Source organism: Rhinocladiella mackenziei (genome assembly GCF_000835555.1).
Source record: "Rhinocladiella mackenziei CBS 650.93 unplaced genomic scaffold supercont1.10, whole genome shotgun sequence".
NCBI lineage: Eukaryota > Fungi > Ascomycota > Eurotiomycetes > Chaetothyriales > Herpotrichiellaceae > Rhinocladiella > Rhinocladiella mackenziei.
The window spans coordinates 254,559-271,897 of record NW_013550595.1 but is presented as its reverse complement, the minus strand read 5'-3'; the positions used below and the strand labels follow the sequence as shown (position 1 = coordinate 271,897).

Here is a 17,339-nt window from a genome sequence, read left to right as displayed (position 1 = left end):
AAGAAGCCCATCATGGCTCCTCCATCACCTCAAGAACGACTCGCTCTAGCCAAGAAAATGCGAACCCGACCGGGCCAAAATCCACCCCACCCTCTACAACGTCACCGACTTTGTCAATTCAACCTATACCAGATACCTCCTTCCCCTACTTCCTCCTGATGCCACGAAGGTCTGCAGCGATCTTTCCCTCAACCTGGTCCCAGACCCAGAATTCAAGGAAAACACGAATTTGATGACCGACGACCTGTATCCACGCATGATTGTCGGAGGATTCATGGAGAAATGGACAGATGCAATAGGTCGAGGGGTTATGATATCTATGATTATACTGGATCGTGGACGACAAATCATGTTCGGTGGACCTTTCGATTTCGGGAATGAAGTTGAGACTGCAGCGAGAGCATTGACCACCGCTTAAGGCTGGGTCGCGGAAAGTCGGAATGGAAAGAGACAGGGCACTGCTACATGGTACACATGGGATGGTGTGTTTCTCTGTTTGCTACTGCAATGCTGAATGAAATTGCGATATAAGTGACTTGTGTTGTGGGTCACTGTAGCTTCCTCTGTCTGAGGTAGGGGGTGTTTCGAGGTACGAAAACAGAATACGATCTTCAGGGCTTGATGTCACCCAAACGGCTGGTGATGCCTATGTTTGAGTTTTCTCTCCTGAATGGACGAATTTCAACGAGAATTCTCCATTGCCCTCTTGAATCGGGCGACGGCTGGGATAGAAACGGAACAACATTGATCCCGGAAGGGGCATCATGTCACTTTTCCAAGTTTCAGAGCAAATTTCTCCTTGGCTATTCCTCACATGACCCACCCAGAATTCGACCCCGACTTTCTCGCCTATCCAATACTTCCTATCATGGACTGAGGCTCAAACACGCTGCCCGGTTTAGGCAGAATGTTTTGTATCCCAACTTGCCAATAACCTTGCGCCATGTCTTTCTCTGCTCTTCTACCGCGAGGGACATGTCACGCGCCCTGCTTTGCGACGAATCATACGCCTTCGTGGTAGTCATGCAAACTTGCCATGGCTCAAAAACAAGGACCAGTGTGCCCAGGGAGCACCAGAACTAGACAAGTTATAGTTATTGACGATGGCGTCCAAGCAAGCAATTCTTTGTACTTCCCTGATTGCACCGTGGTCACCAGTGTCACTCAAAAGGACTGCCTTCACCGCCCAGTGACTTGAATCACTACTTACTCCCTCTCAACTTCTTTCCCAGTCGCCTGCGAATCAATATCGAGTGCGCAACTCTTTGACTCAGGACAAACAACTATCCCGAGTACATACTGAGCGGTCAAGATGCCGATCATTTCAAGAATCCTGTCCATGGGCCTGCGCGTCGCCGAACTCGCTTTTGCTGGCGTAAGTTGAGTGTCAAGTTTTGGCACCATGTTGGCTCACACTTTCCAGGTTGTCGCAGGCATCGTCGGATCGTACCTCCATGACTATCAGACCGGCAGTGGCTGGCCACTGGCTCGCTTCATCTACGTCGAAGTCATCGCCGGTGTATCTCTCCTCTTTGGTCTTCTCTGGCTCTTACCTTTCGCCAGTAGCTTCTTTCACTGGCCAGTCGATCTCCTCCTTTCCTTTGCCTGGTTTGCGTCCTTCGGTGTCCTTGTCGACTATATTGATGGCACTGATTGTGACGAAGACACATTTGACTGGAGTGGAATCACTGAGGGAGGATTCTGCGGGCGCTGGAAAGCCGCGGAAGCATTTTCTTTCTTGTCAGCTATTGTGTGGATTCTCAGTGCGATGGTTGGGATCTGGTTCATTCGTCGCGACAGACGCAAGGCTACCCCTGCTCATGATCGAGCGTAAGGTCGACCACGTATTCGATGGATCCCTGTGTGCTTACCTGGGGATTGGCTATGCTCGACGTCCATGGTTCCATTGAAGTCGTATCTCAGTCCGTCTAATCAATCTTCGAGGTGGATGAGGACCTAGAACTGGCCAGAGAAAGTGATGACTGGTTGAAAGTATGGAAAGGTGGAGGATCTGATGGCTGATGATGGGTCGCACATGGAATGCACAATACTTGGGTGCAGCTGGGGGAACTAATTGGATGGAACTTGACTTAATCTTGAATACCAATCGAAACCTCTTCCATACATACTTCCCTCCACATTTGGTCCTGTCCTCCATTCTTTAGAATAGTGAAATATTGTACCCTTCTCGCCATCATGTTCCTCAAGCTTTCACAGCGACTACTCCTGAACAAAAGCACTGAATGCGTCTCACCAAGGTCTCGTAGTAGACGACTGCAATCCTCGCCTAGGTGTATTCTCAGTGCTTCGAAACCCCTCATCTTCGAGCAACGCTTTGCCGGCATAAAATATATCATCGCCTAAGAGCATGAGCGCTATCTACGTCAAACAGGATCTGAGAAGCATCCCTGTCCTTTCTGGAGAGATATATTCGGAGGCTCGAGAGTATGAATACATAGACCTCACCGATTGGTACTCCAGATCACCGGCATCCTGATTTCTACCATTCTAGTTGCCGATGTCTTCAACCGTGATAAATCATGCCGCCTGTCTTGCTCAGTAGCAAGGCCAGATGACTTCGTCTCAAAGGCGACTGGGTACTGCGCTCAAAACACAAAGAAAGAGAGTTAAGCCGGAAGGAACCTACCTACAAATTCCTCCCCCACCCATTCATGATGTGCGTCAAACCCGTCTACTTCTTGATGAGTCTGTATACGTCTTCCGTCTTTGGGAAGATATACATGTAAGTCAAAATGAAGGGACACCTGCGTACACACGATACTGACACGAATTCCGGGCTTTCCTTGGTCTTCTTACCGTGTTTCGACGAGTGAGTTCGGTCTCCCAGTCAGTCATCACACATGCACTGATGTTGATTTGTTGCGAGGCTGGCAACCTGTGGTCGCTTGTCTCCCTTTCCTCGCTGTCTTGATAGACTCCATCCTCGACGCTGCAATCAATGTCTTCAACCAGAAACACATTCTCAGGCAGCTGAAAGCGAGCAAAGGTCGTCCTGTGCCCAAAGATCGGCTGCCACCTATGATGATCGGAGCGCCATATTTGCGGCTGGCCTGTTCATCTTCGGCTGGACATCCAGGTTTGATGTACGTGGGTTCACGTAAGTCCCCACTTCCTATCCGGCAGGCCCTTGCAAATGCAACATTGATGTCCGACAAAAATCTTCTTGACACGAATACGTAAGACAGTACAGACGCGAATCAGCCACGGGAAACAAGAGTACAAAGGTCTGGTCATAGATTTAGAGAATGTAAAAGGAAGAGAATTTATACTGACAATTGTGTGGATTTCTGCCAAGGACTCTAGCTCCGCTAGACTACATTCGTTTGCGGAGCATATATAAGCAAAGCAGTATACATTCTATTCCCGCCGCGACAACAATTGACACAAAACACGTGTTAAGCAGCAAAGTTTCCACTTGAGAGAGAACATAGGGAATCGTCAGAGCGCCCTGTTGGGCCGAGAGAAGATTGATTGAATGAATCTATCTGACCGGGGTGCAAGCTACAAAAAGGGGCACCGAAGGGTGCTGTGCACGTGACTAGGCTAGGCCCAGTGTGGACTGCCAACACGCCCGCCGGAGGGCCAATCGGAAATGCAGGAAGTGTCATGGCTCGCCGAGTCCACGCCAAGGACACTGCGCATATAGCTTGCGTCGCGCCGGACTCTCCTATTGGACTTCCAAGCGTGGAAGTCGATGTCGCCCTGGCGCACGGATAGAGAGTTCGTCACCTTGCCTGCCTCTGACAGGAAGGCCATTCGGAATACGCGGAGACGGAGAGGACCTGATTTCTTGACCCCTTCATCGGATAAACGATTCTTCTGCGATCCTTGTGATCGCCATTCTCAAGGTTCTTATGGCCTGGCGTGACCACGACCCACCGCCGCTTTCATGGTATATATGGTACATTTTGTAAGTTTGTCGACCATCGCTTGAAACAGGTCCATCCCCTCAGGGACCTTATTGACAACTAGGAATAAAGTGTTTCCGTCCTCCCCGCCCAATGCACAGGCCGTGGCATCACCGTCGACATCGATCCGATCGGTAATATTCCCTTGCGCGTCCTTGCGAATGAATGCATTATGCCCGAGCATGCTCAGCCATACACCGTCTTCGCTGTCGATGCATAGCCCGTCAATTCCACAGAATCTATTCCATTCATGTCCCGCCGCTGTGGGGAGCTCGTGCGTATCCCAATAAACGCGACGGTTCCGAAGGTCGCCGTTTTCGGCAATTTCGAACTTGTCCAGCTGGTAGGCAAAGGTCTCCGAAATGTACAGGTGTTTCCCTGCGCTGTCAATGCCAATGCCGTTCGGGAATACGATGTTGTCCGCGACAATTTTGATGCTTCGATCGGTCTCAATGAGCAGAATGCGTCCCGGACACGGCTTTTCTCCATGTAACACACGAGCACCTGTGTCATCCATGTAGACCCGGCCCTGGGCGTCAATGACCATGTCGCCGCAGTAGCCAGTCATGACGGAGGAAAGATCAGCGTAAGGCTGGCTCTGGCCATTCTTGTATTCATACAGTTTCCCGTCGAACATGGAGGAGTAGACGAGGCTCCCGTCTTCTTTGAAACACATGCCATTTGGTTGGTTCTCGACTTCCACGAGCACTTCTTTCCTGCCAGACGAGTCGATGACGTAAATTTTCCTCCCTGTCATATCGGATATGTACAATTTCCCATCACGCCATCGTGGACTTTCTCCAAAGTAAAGCCCATCGGCGAACAAGTGGAGTTGAGGCAAAGTCCCATTGGTCATTTTCTTGGAACTGGCTTACCTGGGTCCTTTTTCGAACACTGAAGAAATTGGATAGCCTATTCTTGTAGAGTTGCTCTGTGTTCTTGTAACAAAGCCTTGACAGGGCCCAGTACGCTGGATTCTGCAGAGAGAGCCAGGGCAGGGAAGTAGGTCAAATGAATATCCATTTGCGGCGGGTAAATCCCCGCAACTCGAAAGAAAAATTGGCGTGAAACATTTTTAGCAGCTCGCCAGCGGAAGAGCGCCGCAAGTGGGGGGGTAAAGGTATCAATCACACCACCGAAAACTTTCCTTGAACGAATTTAAAAAGCTCCCAGAGCATCTCATGAGGGTGAATCGAGTAACAACATCATGGCCGCCCTTCGGTCCTCTTTTGGTAGACTGCAAAACAGAGTCGCTATTGTGACAGGGGCGTCGAGAGGAATCGGTAGAGCCATTGCATTGGCCTACGCAAGAGAGAACGCCTCAGTTGTCTGTGCGGATATTTGGGATTCCGCGCCTTCCGGCGGGAAATCTACACACCAGGAGATTCAAGAAAATGGAGGAAAGAGCATGTTCGTCAAAACAGACGTGGGAGATTCAGAAAGTATGAAGAATTTGGTGGAGACGACGGTGAAATCGTTTTCGAGGCTTGATATGTAAGTGACAAATCTCCCCGGGCAGGAAAGATTGTATAGTTTGGCAACGCGGTCATCAGGGAGAAGGAGAAAAAGAAGGGGATTTTTGGGAAAATCCTTCGATGACCGGGTTTGCCAATTCACTACCAACTGGCCTCCCCTTGTTCACGGACGGGTCTTTACCCAGGGCTGACGTTCTCATAGCATGGTCAACAACGCCGGCATCGCTCGTGAGGCAGGGAATCCCCAGCCAATATACGAGATGCCAGAAGAGGTATATGATTCCACTATGCGAGTCAACTCCAAAGGCGTCTGGCTGGGTTGCAAATATGCGGGCCAGCAAATGATCAAGCAAGACATACCGGCCGGTAGCACCAGTCGCGGTTGGATCATCAACATGGCTTCGGTGTTGGGGCTGACTGGGAAAAACGGAACATCGGCCTATTCGTCGTCCAAAGGGTCTATCATCGGTATGAGCAGAGCTGCGGCAATGGATTATGCGCCTTTCAAAATTCATTGCAACTCCATATGTCCGGGATGTAAGTCGTTCATTGTCCATAATCCTTTTATGCTACACATGGAGAATCTGACTCTTGCCCTCAGTCACCGACACCGCGATGATCGAGCCATTGACCCAAAATGACGAAGTTCGGAAAGCTCTTGATGCGGCGCATCCACTGAAAGGGGTCGGAAGTCCTGAAGACATTGCTCGAGCAGCAGTATTTCTAGCTAGTGAAGATGCCAGCTGGATAACCGGTGTCGCATTGCCCGTGGATGGTGGTTATGTAGCTCAGTAAAGATTGAATAGGTTTCTTTTTTTTTTTTTTTTTTTTCAACACTTTCCAAAAGTTTGTCTCCCGAAAATTCGATCAGAACATCGTGATACCAGAATTGGGCACTTCAAGCCTCGAAAATGGGGAGAAAGTATGTTCGAGGCTGTGATCTTGTGATGAACACAGTAGATCGGATGTGGATATTCTTCGAATAATCTTAAAGATGCCGAGAAAGGGACACATTCTTATTGAGAGACGTGGAATTTCGAGATAACGAGTGAACTCATACACAATTGGGGACCATATATTTTACACATCGCATCAACGCTGGTCCCTATGGAACTATGCTCGACTCAATCTGGGAAACATCACGTGGGCGTTCTGGTAGTTGATCTCCTCTAACAAGCCTGACTTCTTGAACGGAAAGGCGTCGAGGCCTTCGGTATGGTAGTCGATGATGCCGGGACCAGCATACGGGTAGTCGCTACCATACAAGATATGACCTGGTTTGGCAAAGTCTTGGAGGATTGTCAGAACATTGGTGCTGCCCGCCACCGCCGTGTCGTAGTAGAAATTCCGGGCATCCTCCATCATGTCTTCAGGGGTGTGGCTCTGGTCAAGATACGGCATGACACTGGCCGGTCGTCCGATCAGGTAAGGAAGGGTGCCACCAGCGTGAGACAGGATGATTTTGACTCGGGGAAATTTTCGAACCGTCCTTGAAACAAGCAAGTCCACGGCCGCCTTGGTGGTCTCAAATGGATAGTCAATGACCGGCTGGGGGAGGCTCTTGCTGATGAGATCGGTATTGACCGGGTGTGTGGGGTGAATAAAGACGACAGCCTCTCGCCGGTTCAGTTCTTCCCAGATATATTGGAGATCCGGGTGACCGAGATAATGGTTGCCTGGTCCATATCTGGTAAATAATGTCACCCCGTCTGCCTTGAGAGTATCCAATGCGTACGTCAGTTCGGTCATGGCGAGCTCTTTGTCCAGGAGAGATGGGAGGGCGGTAAATAATCCATACAATCCGGGGTTGTCGTCTCGAAGTTGGGCGGCATATTCATTCGCTGCGCGAGCCAGTTTAGCGCCATCTGCTCCTTTCAAGATACAGGCACCAGGAGCAGTCAGAGACAGCATTGATGTTTGCGCCCCGTATTTTTGAGCAAACGCCTTGTCGGATTCGGGTGACCAGTTGGGCACTTCCCATCCGGAGGGATCGCCACCACTGTCATATACCGCTGGTCCTGTCAGACAGAGTATACGGGACACAAAACACCGAGTTCACCTTTGCGATAGAAGTCAGGAACATAGTGGTGATGGACGTCGACTCTGCCGGAAACCATGTTCTTAGATATGCTCCAATATTGGATTCCAATCGGTTTCAATAGCGCAACAAATTTTTACGTCGGTTTTCAAGGAGCTTACCGCATTCTTTTCGCTATTTATAAACGATTGAGTCGCTAACCTCGAAGCCATACTGTAAGTACCGAGCGGACAGCATCCGGCTGCCGAATTCAAACAAAACTGTGGAAGCAAATACTTGGTGACGAGACTTGGTCGTCCCACCTTGTGACACCCCCGCATTTGGCTGAATTTAAGCAGGCTTCCCCTCTGCGTAGCGTTCCGCTTCCGCCCTCTCTTCCTTATCTACCTCTTCGCCACAAACTAACGCATGAGCGCTCCCTTTCTTGATCCACATCAGTGGTCGGATCTATCCCGTAGCTGTGTGTTGGCTGGGGATCTCTATCGGGTGGGCAATGCTGGGGCAGCACCCTGCACAGGGCCCCGGGGAGCGCACTGAGCTCGTCAAGAGGCGCAAAGTGGCGGTGGCATGCGATCTATGTCGGGAAAGGAAGCGTAAATGCGATGGAGAACGACCTCAATGTGGACCTTGTGCGCGACGAATACCCCCGTCCACCTGCGTTTGGTCCGAAGAGAGATCCAAGTACGCAAGGTACGAGAACTCCCAATAAAAGTGACTCGCAAACATCTGGAGCTCCTCGAGGTGAAGGTGGTCTGGATTACTTAAACTTTCTTTAGCTATATCGAATCGCTGGAGTCAAGGATCAAGCAGCTCGAGAATTCAACGCGCGACGGTTCGCATTCTCCCGCGACTGAGGCAGCCGATCCGTCGCTGGGCGCCACTCCAAGACTGCATTCCAAACGGGATCAACCTGGGTTAATACCGACCGTCGTTGAGGGCCAGTTGCGGCGAGAGGGTGGAGCCGGTTCACGCCTCTCCATAAATCGAGCAGGAACTCGAAGGACAGCGTCTCATTATGAGCCTGGCGGCGCCACGTCCATATCCAATTTGGCGGGCGAGGATCATGGCCAGGATGCTAGAGGCCCTGGCGTGGATGCTATGGGGACTAGCTCTAGCTACATCATGCGTCCCGACGGCCCAGACCATGACACGGCCGACTATTTCGGGCCCTCCAGTACATCGAGTTTCTTGGGTCTAGTTCGGCTCGTTATTAGCAAGTCCAGCGATCCATTACGGACGGGACAATCTCAAGGGGCACCCAACAAACTGGCCGGCCCGTCCAGGACATCTGATTCAACGTTGAGAGACATTGGATGGAAATATAGCAGCACCGCCTTTCATGTGCCTCCGAGACGAGAGGCGGAGGCCTTGCTCGCCAATTACTGGACACGGGTGTACACGCTTTACCCCATTCTCCATCGTCCCACCTTCACTCGGAGATACCACGCCCTCTGGCAAGAGTCCCAACCTTTCCAGACGACGCTGGACGACGTGTTGTTCCATTGCATGCTCAATGCGATTTTCGCGTTAGGAGCCCATTTTCAACCCGAACTGGAACCCGCCGCGAGGACCGCGAAAAGCGAGTCTTTCTTTCACCAATGTCAACACCTCTTGACCCTCGATTTGCTGGCTCATGGGAACTTGGAGATGGTGCAAGCCCTTCTCCTCATGGCCCAATACCTGCAGAGTACCGACAAGCCAAATTATTGCTGGAGTCTGGCCGGACTCGCCATGCGAATGGCTCAGGCCATTGGACTGCACCTTCAATCGACGGAGAGCACGGCCGCCAATGGTCAGAAATGGGATCAAGTGGAGCTGGAGGTCAGAAGGCGAGTCTGGGGAATGTGCATCTTGCTCGACAGGTAAACTCGCATATTACGCGCATATTCCCCATCTCTTTCGGCCACCCTCCAATGGCTAACCCGCACCAGGGTCCTTTCGATGACTTACGGGAGACCCTTGATGATGCACCCTCCAATGACACGTCAGAGCCTGGTGTATCCGTCGATGGTCGATGATGAATTCCTGACCCGACCTCCGGAAGCGCCAGGCCGTCAACCGGAAGGGATTCCCAGCGTCATTGCCTCTTATTCGTACACTCTTCGACTACAAGAAATCCTGGGAGAGATTCTCTCGGCGTTTTACTCGGGCGATCAGTCGTCCGGCTCCGGCGCCGCCGGGGGCGAGAATAAATCGATGAAAGAAAACAGCCACTCCTCCCTGGTCAACCGGTTGAAGGCAGGGGACTTTCAGGACCTGTTCAGATTGGATGCGAGTCTCAGCAAATGGCACAATAGTCTTCCCAGATATCTGAAGACCGACCAAGGAGACATTAGGGGTGATCCCGAATGCATGTACGCATTTTCCAATGCTTCTCCGCCGAGTAATGACGGCATCATGCCGTTATCCGTCATCTTTTCCCGGCAGGCGAATGCGTTGTGGACGAGGTTTGCCACCGCAACCGGCCCTCAGATTTGATAATTAACTTGTCGCACAGGTGGTTGCATCTTCGAATCTTTCTCTTCCGCCCCGCACTTCTTATTGTGCTCGACAGAGACCAAGATTCCTTCGCATTCGGACCCGATGGAGAGACCAGTTCCGATCACTCGGTCTTGCACCAAAGAATGCTCAGGAACTTAGCTGACCTCTGTGTCTCGGCGGCGGAGGACCTCCTCGATGTCATCTACAGCGGCAGAGAGTCCGAACAAAGCTCGTTGCCCGCATGGTGGTTCAATGTGTTTTGTCAGACCTACAAGATCCCTTCTCACATCAATTATCGTGGCTAATTCTTTCCGGGCAGATCTGCACAATTGTGCGATCGTTATCCTTATCGCCCTGCAATGCCCTTCCCTTCAAGGTAATAGGCCGGAGGAAACATTGAAAAAAAGTTGGAGCAAGTGTTTGAATTGTTTGGAAGGATACAAGAAGTATAGCGAAGTGGCAAGGCGTTCTCACCGGGTCCTGCAAATGATCGATAGGCAGATCATGGGTGATCAATACGGTGCGTTGTTTCCTCGTTTCCTCCCCATTGTCTCCGTTTTTCTGAGTCTTTAACATGATCAGACCGTCGCCACCCTTCTCTAGCCATCGTTCAGTCGCTCGTAGCCTCGCCGAGGATGGATAATGCTCCCGGTAGCACTTTTGTCGATGCTGATAATGTCGGCCCCACCACTTACGGCGCCGCTGGTGCTTTGAACGATCTGTCTGGCCAGTTTGACTGGTCTGCAGGAATACGGCCGGATTTTCCTGCAATGCCTGAAGGTGATCTTTGGATGGGGGATTCGGGGGATGTGTCCTGGCTCTCTGAGATGCCATTTGTAACAGGAATGGATATGACCTAATGGGAGATTGTCGCCCTAGTGTCGCGGGGGAGAAAGTAATCAATCGGTCTGCGACATCGCCCGACGACTCCCCCGAACCAGGCGGGCAAGCATAGGAACAAGATGAACCAATATCTGCGTCTAATGCCAGCATTCACTTGGCATGGGGCCAGGGCAAACGTAATAGCATATTCAATCGTCGTTGGGTTGCAAAAAGAGTCAGTTTTGTCTTTCTCAGGCCCCCAGGTCTAAAAAACAAAGGGCCGAGCAAGAACAAAAGGCCGAGCAGGTTATCATCACATTTGATATCGGCTATTCCAGTCGGTCTCTTCGAACAGATGTCACGGATCGAGAAGTGGCTATTTCAACGCCATAGACCAAGAAGCAACAAATGGAGATCGGCGTCGCACTCCATCACACGGTCCCCCTTTCCTCCCCTGGGGAATATTTCATCTTTGAGCAAGGGGGCCTGAAAATTTTCGGGGTTGAAATCTCGTCAGGTTTGGTAGCTGGCGGAAGAGGCTCCGCAAGCGCCCAAGCCAGGAACCTGGAAACAATCCCATTGGGCTGTGTAACCTTGGATCCCCTCGGCGTTTGTTTGGATGCTGTAGTTAGACCAACACAAAACTTGCGGCCACATTGAAGAACAGAACTCTGAGACCACTCTCGGGCTGCAGTACCGTCCTTGTCGGCTAAAGGAACTGGCCGGCAAGTGTTCTCGGTACTGTCGTTGCTGTTGTTGAATACAATAGTGCCTATGCACCTGGTAGGAGAGTCGATATGGCGGAAATTCTCCGTCCATAACAATAACATCAAGGATTGGGAGTGGAGACTGATGGCGGTCTCAAACAGTCCGTGCAGTGTCGGAACATCATTTTGCCCGTAGGGCAGGGTTGACGCAGAAGCCCTTGCTTCCGTCAAAGTACACCAAACGGTTTCTGCTCGAACTAAAGAATGCGTATGGAGGTACTGGTTGACGTTCGCTGTTCGCTGAAAGTCTGCCAGCTAGGTTTAGAGACATGAGTCGACGAAATGGGATGCCACTTGCACTTCAGAAAAAACTCGAGAGCGAATTGGGCCTATGTATTTTTGCTCCTTGAAAGCCTGGGTAGTGTCGACCCAGCTCGAGACGCGGTAGAGTAACGGCCGGCACAGAGACTTAGGATTCAGGACACTTCGAATAGAGAATGGCGGTTCCTGAGGCCCAAAGAGAATAATAACATGGTCATTTACACCTTATGTGAACTGTGCAAAACCACGTTGATAATCCATCTTTTACCATCCCTTTGGAGTCGCCTAAGATTCATGCATCCCATGCATATCCAACACATTATAAAACAATATATTCGTCACAATCTTACACAAACATGGATCCATGGCGTACTCTGTGGACGCACTCTGTCGTCGTGATCTTAAATCCAAGGCGGTTACGTATAAATCCACGATGGGGTTCATATATTCATGGAGTCCATCGCTCGTCTTTCCGACTTCCTAAATCATCCTCTTCAATACTGACTTCCATAGTGTATTGGATGCCATCTTGTCTCAAATGCTCCTCACTGGACTGGCGCGCGGCCGTCTTCTCGCGATCGCCACGTAGGGAGTATATTGTAGCGACATTTCCCGTGCGGTTGTCGACGTTGTGTCCGTAAGGGAGTATTCTGTTGTTATTGCTGCTGCTGCTGCTGCTGTCGTTGTTGTATTTTCGATCTCTTCCACCAGCGTTTCTGGAACACATCTGCAGAGTGTTGTTTGTTTGCGGTCGGCTTCCATCTTTGCCATATGCGGCTTCGGTCAGGTTCATCTCGAGGTTCTCACTGACTTTCAGGCCGGTTTGATTGGTTTGAAGGTCAGTTACGACGCGCCGCAGGGAAGGGACGCAGGCCGTGATGATACTCAGATTGACAATGATTTGGTTCAGGATCGCTGGGATAGAATTCTGCCAGGTTTGATCTCCGCCTATGGCATCGAGGTAAGCATCGAGGCAGGCAAGCTGAGCAATGGCGGTGCCGGGAACTCTATTTTTCCATCAGCCCTAGGAAACTATCGAAAGACAGGTCAGGGGTGTCACTGACAGAACTCGGCCGGCAAAAAGACTTGTAATGATAATTTTCTTCGAGATTCGGAGTTGCAGATCCCAGACTACAAGAAACGGGATCACGATCAAAGCGATATCGGTGAGAATGTTCATTATCCCGACATAATCATAGAGTGCTGTCTGTATCCAAGTTAGTCGCAATCCGGACATATCCCAGAGTAAAAGACCGACCAGATTGACACAGCGATCACCGCCCAGGAGCCAAGGATGTGGTAGATCGCATTGAAAGGCCAGCGCAAATATGGAGGTCAGAAGCCACAGCACAATAGTGGCATCCAGCGCATGGCAAGCTAGACGGATTCTCCGCTTCGGTATGATGGTCAAAATGAGCTGAAAGACGGAGCATTTCGCAAAGGCGAGAGTCAACACGGTGAGGATATTGCTGGCATAATTATACTGAGAATGTTAGCCATGAGAATTCCCGATCGCGCATGACGTGAAGGACATATTCTGACTTTGCTGTATAGGATGAAGTCCTCAGACGACACTATATCGCGATGCTTTCCCAACCCATGATTTCTCGCTAATTGCATGCATACCGTTTGCGCAATGGCAAAAGCCTGGGAGAGTCGAAGTCAGTGAATGCTTGGAGAGTGATTGGGACAAGGCCACGCTCACGAGGGCAACAATGATGGCGAAATCATCGAGTGCTTTCAAATTGGTGATTCTCAGCCTTGTGAAGGCCCTCGCGATGACCACGATGCTGGAGAAGATGATCAGCACGCAATTGACGAGCGTCACCGGCGTCCCACGATCATTTGCAGTGACCGTCTCGAACGGAGGGGAAGTTGGATTCGTCGACATCCTCGTGTGGTGATGCAGCGGCTCCAGATGTCAGAGGACAGACGAGCGTGAGGCCCCGGAAGAAGGAGAATATAATCCTAACTTGTCCAAAGCATGGTCAAAATGCCACCTCCGACCCCCCTTCTAGACATGAAAAAGCACAGGTAAAGGTAGCAAATCCTGCCTCCCAATGGACCTGCATTAGCAAATGTTTGAGGAAGTATTGGGTCGGAGGCAGGGCAAGGATGAAAAATCTGGCACAGTGCCGATCTCAAGAGAAGAAAGCATGTCATCAACTCCGTTGATTGTCATCGTCCTTCCTAACTGCAGCAACCACTTCATCTCACATCGAACATGACTGGACGCCACACGACGCATAAAGTTTTCGTCTCGCACGGTCCGAGTAGGGCCCCGATCCCCTACAGGGAGTAGACGCAAAGGCGGGATCTGAAGGTGGGCGTCGGAAAAGTATGGCGTTTCGGGCGGTAGTTGTCCCGGCCCCCCCACACCAAAAGCCAGAGATACGGACGGGCGAAGGTGAGTCTTCTGCCGTGCCTCAAAGTTGTATGGTGTTTAATAGCCAAGGTAAGGGCATTCACGTTGACTGATAGCAGGGAGTACGAGCACTCAATTTTTGAACGGGCCCAAGGTCCTGAGCCCTTATCTACACACCCCTGTTCTCAACGGAGTAAATGCACGAGTTCACGGTACAAAGTGGAGTGCCTCCAGGACCCTCGGTCCTTGATAGCATGTCTGTCACATTTTCTGCCTAGCACCCGAACTATGTCTAGTTCTCGCCAATCGAGCCCACGAAGGTTTATTCCAGGGGTTGATCGTTGCCCTTTCTTCATGCCCCTGTGGATTTAGACCATTTGGCAGGGAGAGGAGCGCGCGCACGGACGGGCCTAAGATTCCGGTGGTCAAGTCCTCTCGGCCTCCTGCACTAGCATCTTGATGCTTTTAGACCGTCCAGCCTCGAAAGCGCCTCTGGGAGTGTTGGGGAACGCGGGCAGTGGGTACCCGGACTCCATAGGGCGTATCTTGAGGGTGCTCGGAAGATATTAGCGAAAACACATGAAAAGATTCGTCGCTAAGCTAGTTAATCTAGTCGTTGATTAGGCAAAAGTTATTCATACTGCAAGCATAAAACGAGGGTGTCCAGGGTCCTTTTGCATGGACAATCATGCAGCAAAGCGTCCAAGCTGCTCCCACAAAAAGGGCGTGAGAACAAACACATGGCGCCATTCCCATCGGGCAATCTATCACGCTGATCCAGGAGCTAAAGGAAAAACCACGTTCTCATCATGTACAGCACTGGAAGGCCCTCAGAATCTAGTTTGCTCCAGTTGGGAACCAAACGACAGGCTGGTCGACTCCAGGGGGCCCTTGAACTTTGCTAGGAAGCAAGAGCTCCTTGTGCTCGAGTGCCCGAACGAGTCTTTCTTCATCTTTGATTTCTCTCTCATCCTTGAACGCTCCTGTCACGTTTCTTCGTTTCATCGTCTTTGTAACTTGCCGGTTGACCCTCCTCAACAATAGAAGCAAACATGGATAACAACGACATGGAATTAACGAACCGGACGAGATTCAACGTCGACCCAGCCGACAGGAAGCAATACAGCTCTAAAGCTCCCACGCTTGAAGGCAGGCAACTCCGATCAACTCAGACCCTAGACGTGCGACTCACCTCTATTCTCCTTCCCCCCCAATCAAATCAAAATACTATCGTGGGACGTCGCCACTGACATTCGCTTTGGCAGAGATACATCTCTTTTATTCCTACCATTGCCTTTCCAGCCACCTTACAGTCATCATGGGAAGCTGTATCGGTCAGTTTTCAGGCGGGATTACTCAATGGAGGTCCCACGGCTTTGGTTTGGGGTATGCTTCTGTGCCTGATTGGAAGTACCTCGATTGCGCTGTCACTGGCTGAGATGGCATCGATGTCTGTCGGCTCGTGCAAACACCATGAATCGATAACTGATCATTATCTTCAGAACTCCCGTCGTTGGTGCTCAGTATCGATGGACCGCATTATATTCTCCCAAGGGCTTTATGTCGCCGGCCTTCTGGAGTTTACTACAGGGATGGATTACCGTAAGACAATCTCATCCATCTCGTCCGGGCAGGAATATTAACCATCGAAATCAGGTCTTCGCGTGGATGGCTGTCTGTGCCCAAGTGTGCTTCCTTGAAGGCACTATCATCCAAGGCCTTGTCGTCTTAAACGACGAAACCTACATTCCCGAGCGATGGCATGGCACCATGTTTTCCTGGGCCATTCTCGCAATTCCTCTATTATGCAATATCTTTGCCAGAAGGGTGCTTGCACCTCTCGAAGTCCTCGGAGGCATTGTCCACATCGCCCTTTTCGTCGTTTTTGTTGTAGTCCTCGTCGCCATGTCTCCTCGCAGCTCTGCTGATTTCGTCTTTGCCACCACTTTCACCGGCCTGAGTGGCTATGGGAGTCCCGGCGTGCAATGGTGCATTGGTCTCCTCTCCGGAGCGTTTCCTCTTGCAGGTATGCTCATTCCTATGGCTCTGGTGTAGATCGATACTAACGAGACGACAAGGCTTCGATGGTGTCCTCCACATGAGTAAGAACGCACTCAACCTTTACGTCGTTCGTTATAGAACTAAATTTCTCCCAGGTGCCGAAGTCAAGAACGCCCCTCTCCGCGTGCCTCAAAGTATGGTTCTCAGCGTGCTCATCAACGGCGTCCTCTCCTTCGGTATCATCATCACCATCCTCTTCTGCATCGGGGATCCAGTTGCCGTCTCCGAAACCCCCACCGGCTATCCCATCATCCAGATTCTCTACAATTCAACCGGCTCTAAAGGCGCCACCACGACCCTGATGACCTTCATCCTCTTCACCGGCGTCGTTGCAGTCTTCAGCACCCTTGCATCCGTCTCTCGTCTCACCTGGGCATTCGCCCGTGACAAGGGTCTTCCCTTTTCGTCTTTCTTTGGAAAAGTGAGAGCCAACCCCCCTCTGCCGACTCATGTTACAGAATGCTAATAAAAGGAATGAGATAGGTCCACCCAACCCTACGTATCCCCTTGAACGCCCTCCTCCTCATTACCACGATCATTGTGCTCCTCAACCTTATCAACATCGGCAGCACCGTGGCCTTCTTCGCCATTTTGTCTCTGAACACCCTGTCCCTGTACATCAGCTACATCATCCCGATCATGTTCTTGGTGATCCACAAACTGCGCGGTTTCCACGTGCCGTACGGTCCCTTCAAGCTGCCCCGTGGCACCGGCCTGCCCATCAACTTTTTCGCCATCTGCTATGCGATTTTTATCGCGATTTTCCTGCCTTGGCCGCCTACCGTTCCCGTCACTGCGGAATCGATGAACTACGGAGGCCCCGTGATGGGTGCGGTGATCTTGTTCGCGTTGCTCGATTGGTTTCTCGGCGGGAAGAAGCGGTTCGATGTCCCAGTTAACATACACTACGGCGAGGATGATGGGCGGAGTGAGTCTTCATGACAAGTTCCTCCCTTTCTCTTACTGTCTTTCTTGTGCTCGACTACTTGATCTCGGGATCTCTCCACCTGGACCCCGGGGGAAGGAATCGAAACTCGTGAGAGATAACCTGATAGCAGGTGGCCTTGTTGCTCTACTAGCTGCTTTTTGGTCGTGGTCTACTGTCAGGACAAGATTTCTATATGCTCTCAAATTCAATAT

The 17,339-nt window shown here is 51.0% G+C and overlaps 8 protein-coding genes across 8 annotated transcripts; 5 read left to right on the top strand and 3 right to left on the bottom strand.

The window, feature by feature from the left end:
• Positions 1-1,312: 1,312 nt before the first annotated feature.
• Positions 1,313-1,834, top strand: Z518_10783 (uncharacterized protein; the record flags this gene model as incomplete). The annotated part of the gene is made up of 2 exons (XM_013411614.1): positions 1,313-1,375; positions 1,424-1,834. The coding sequence occupies 2 exons, from the start codon at positions 1,313-1,315 to the stop codon at positions 1,832-1,834; spliced, it is 474 nt and encodes a 157-aa protein (XP_013267068.1).
• Positions 1,835-3,873: 2,039 nt separating this feature from the next.
• Z518_10782 (uncharacterized protein) lies at positions 3,874-4,785 on the bottom strand (the record flags this gene model as incomplete). Its single annotated transcript, XM_013411613.1, has 1 exon — positions 3,874-4,785. The coding sequence occupies one exon, from the start codon at positions 4,783-4,785 to the stop codon at positions 3,874-3,876; it is 912 nt and encodes a 303-aa protein (XP_013267067.1).
• Positions 4,786-5,136: 351 nt separating this feature from the next.
• On the top strand, positions 5,137-6,199 carry Z518_10781 (uncharacterized protein; the record flags this gene model as incomplete). Its single annotated transcript, XM_013411612.1, has 3 exons — positions 5,137-5,423; positions 5,607-5,941; positions 6,006-6,199. 3 exons carry the CDS (start codon positions 5,137-5,139, stop codon positions 6,197-6,199), a joined length of 816 nt encoding a protein of 271 aa, XP_013267066.1.
• Positions 6,200-6,517: 318 nt separating this feature from the next.
• On the bottom strand, positions 6,518-7,521 carry Z518_10780 (uncharacterized protein; the record flags this gene model as incomplete). The annotated part of the gene is made up of 2 exons (XM_013411611.1): positions 6,518-7,416; positions 7,464-7,521. 2 exons carry the CDS (start codon positions 7,519-7,521, stop codon positions 6,518-6,520), a joined length of 957 nt encoding a protein of 318 aa, XP_013267065.1.
• Positions 7,522-7,935: 414 nt separating this feature from the next.
• On the top strand, positions 7,936-10,228 carry Z518_10779 (uncharacterized protein; the record flags this gene model as incomplete). The annotated part of the gene is made up of 4 exons (XM_013411610.1): positions 7,936-8,132; positions 8,219-9,304; positions 9,374-9,889; positions 9,940-10,228. 4 exons carry the CDS (start codon positions 7,936-7,938, stop codon positions 10,226-10,228), a joined length of 2,088 nt encoding a protein of 695 aa, XP_013267064.1.
• A 181-nt stretch (positions 10,229-10,409) lies between these two features.
• Positions 10,410-10,783, top strand: Z518_10778 (uncharacterized protein; the record flags this gene model as incomplete). The annotated part of the gene is made up of 2 exons (XM_013411609.1): positions 10,410-10,443; positions 10,506-10,783. 2 exons carry the CDS (start codon positions 10,410-10,412, stop codon positions 10,781-10,783), a joined length of 312 nt encoding a protein of 103 aa, XP_013267063.1.
• A 1,438-nt stretch (positions 10,784-12,221) lies between these two features.
• Z518_10777 (uncharacterized protein) lies at positions 12,222-13,664 on the bottom strand (the record flags this gene model as incomplete). Its single annotated transcript, XM_013411608.1, has 5 exons — positions 12,222-12,780; positions 12,838-12,980; positions 13,032-13,256; positions 13,316-13,420; positions 13,479-13,664. 5 exons carry the CDS (start codon positions 13,662-13,664, stop codon positions 12,222-12,224), a joined length of 1,218 nt encoding a protein of 405 aa, XP_013267062.1.
• Positions 13,665-15,190: 1,526 nt separating this feature from the next.
• Z518_10776 (uncharacterized protein) lies at positions 15,191-17,141 on the top strand (the record flags this gene model as incomplete). Its single annotated transcript, XM_013411607.1, has 7 exons — positions 15,191-15,319; positions 15,404-15,588; positions 15,641-15,740; positions 15,795-16,164; positions 16,217-16,240; positions 16,295-16,620; positions 16,683-17,141. The coding sequence occupies 7 exons, from the start codon at positions 15,191-15,193 to the stop codon at positions 17,139-17,141; spliced, it is 1,593 nt and encodes a 530-aa protein (XP_013267061.1).
• Positions 17,142-17,339: the final 198 nt, after the last annotated feature.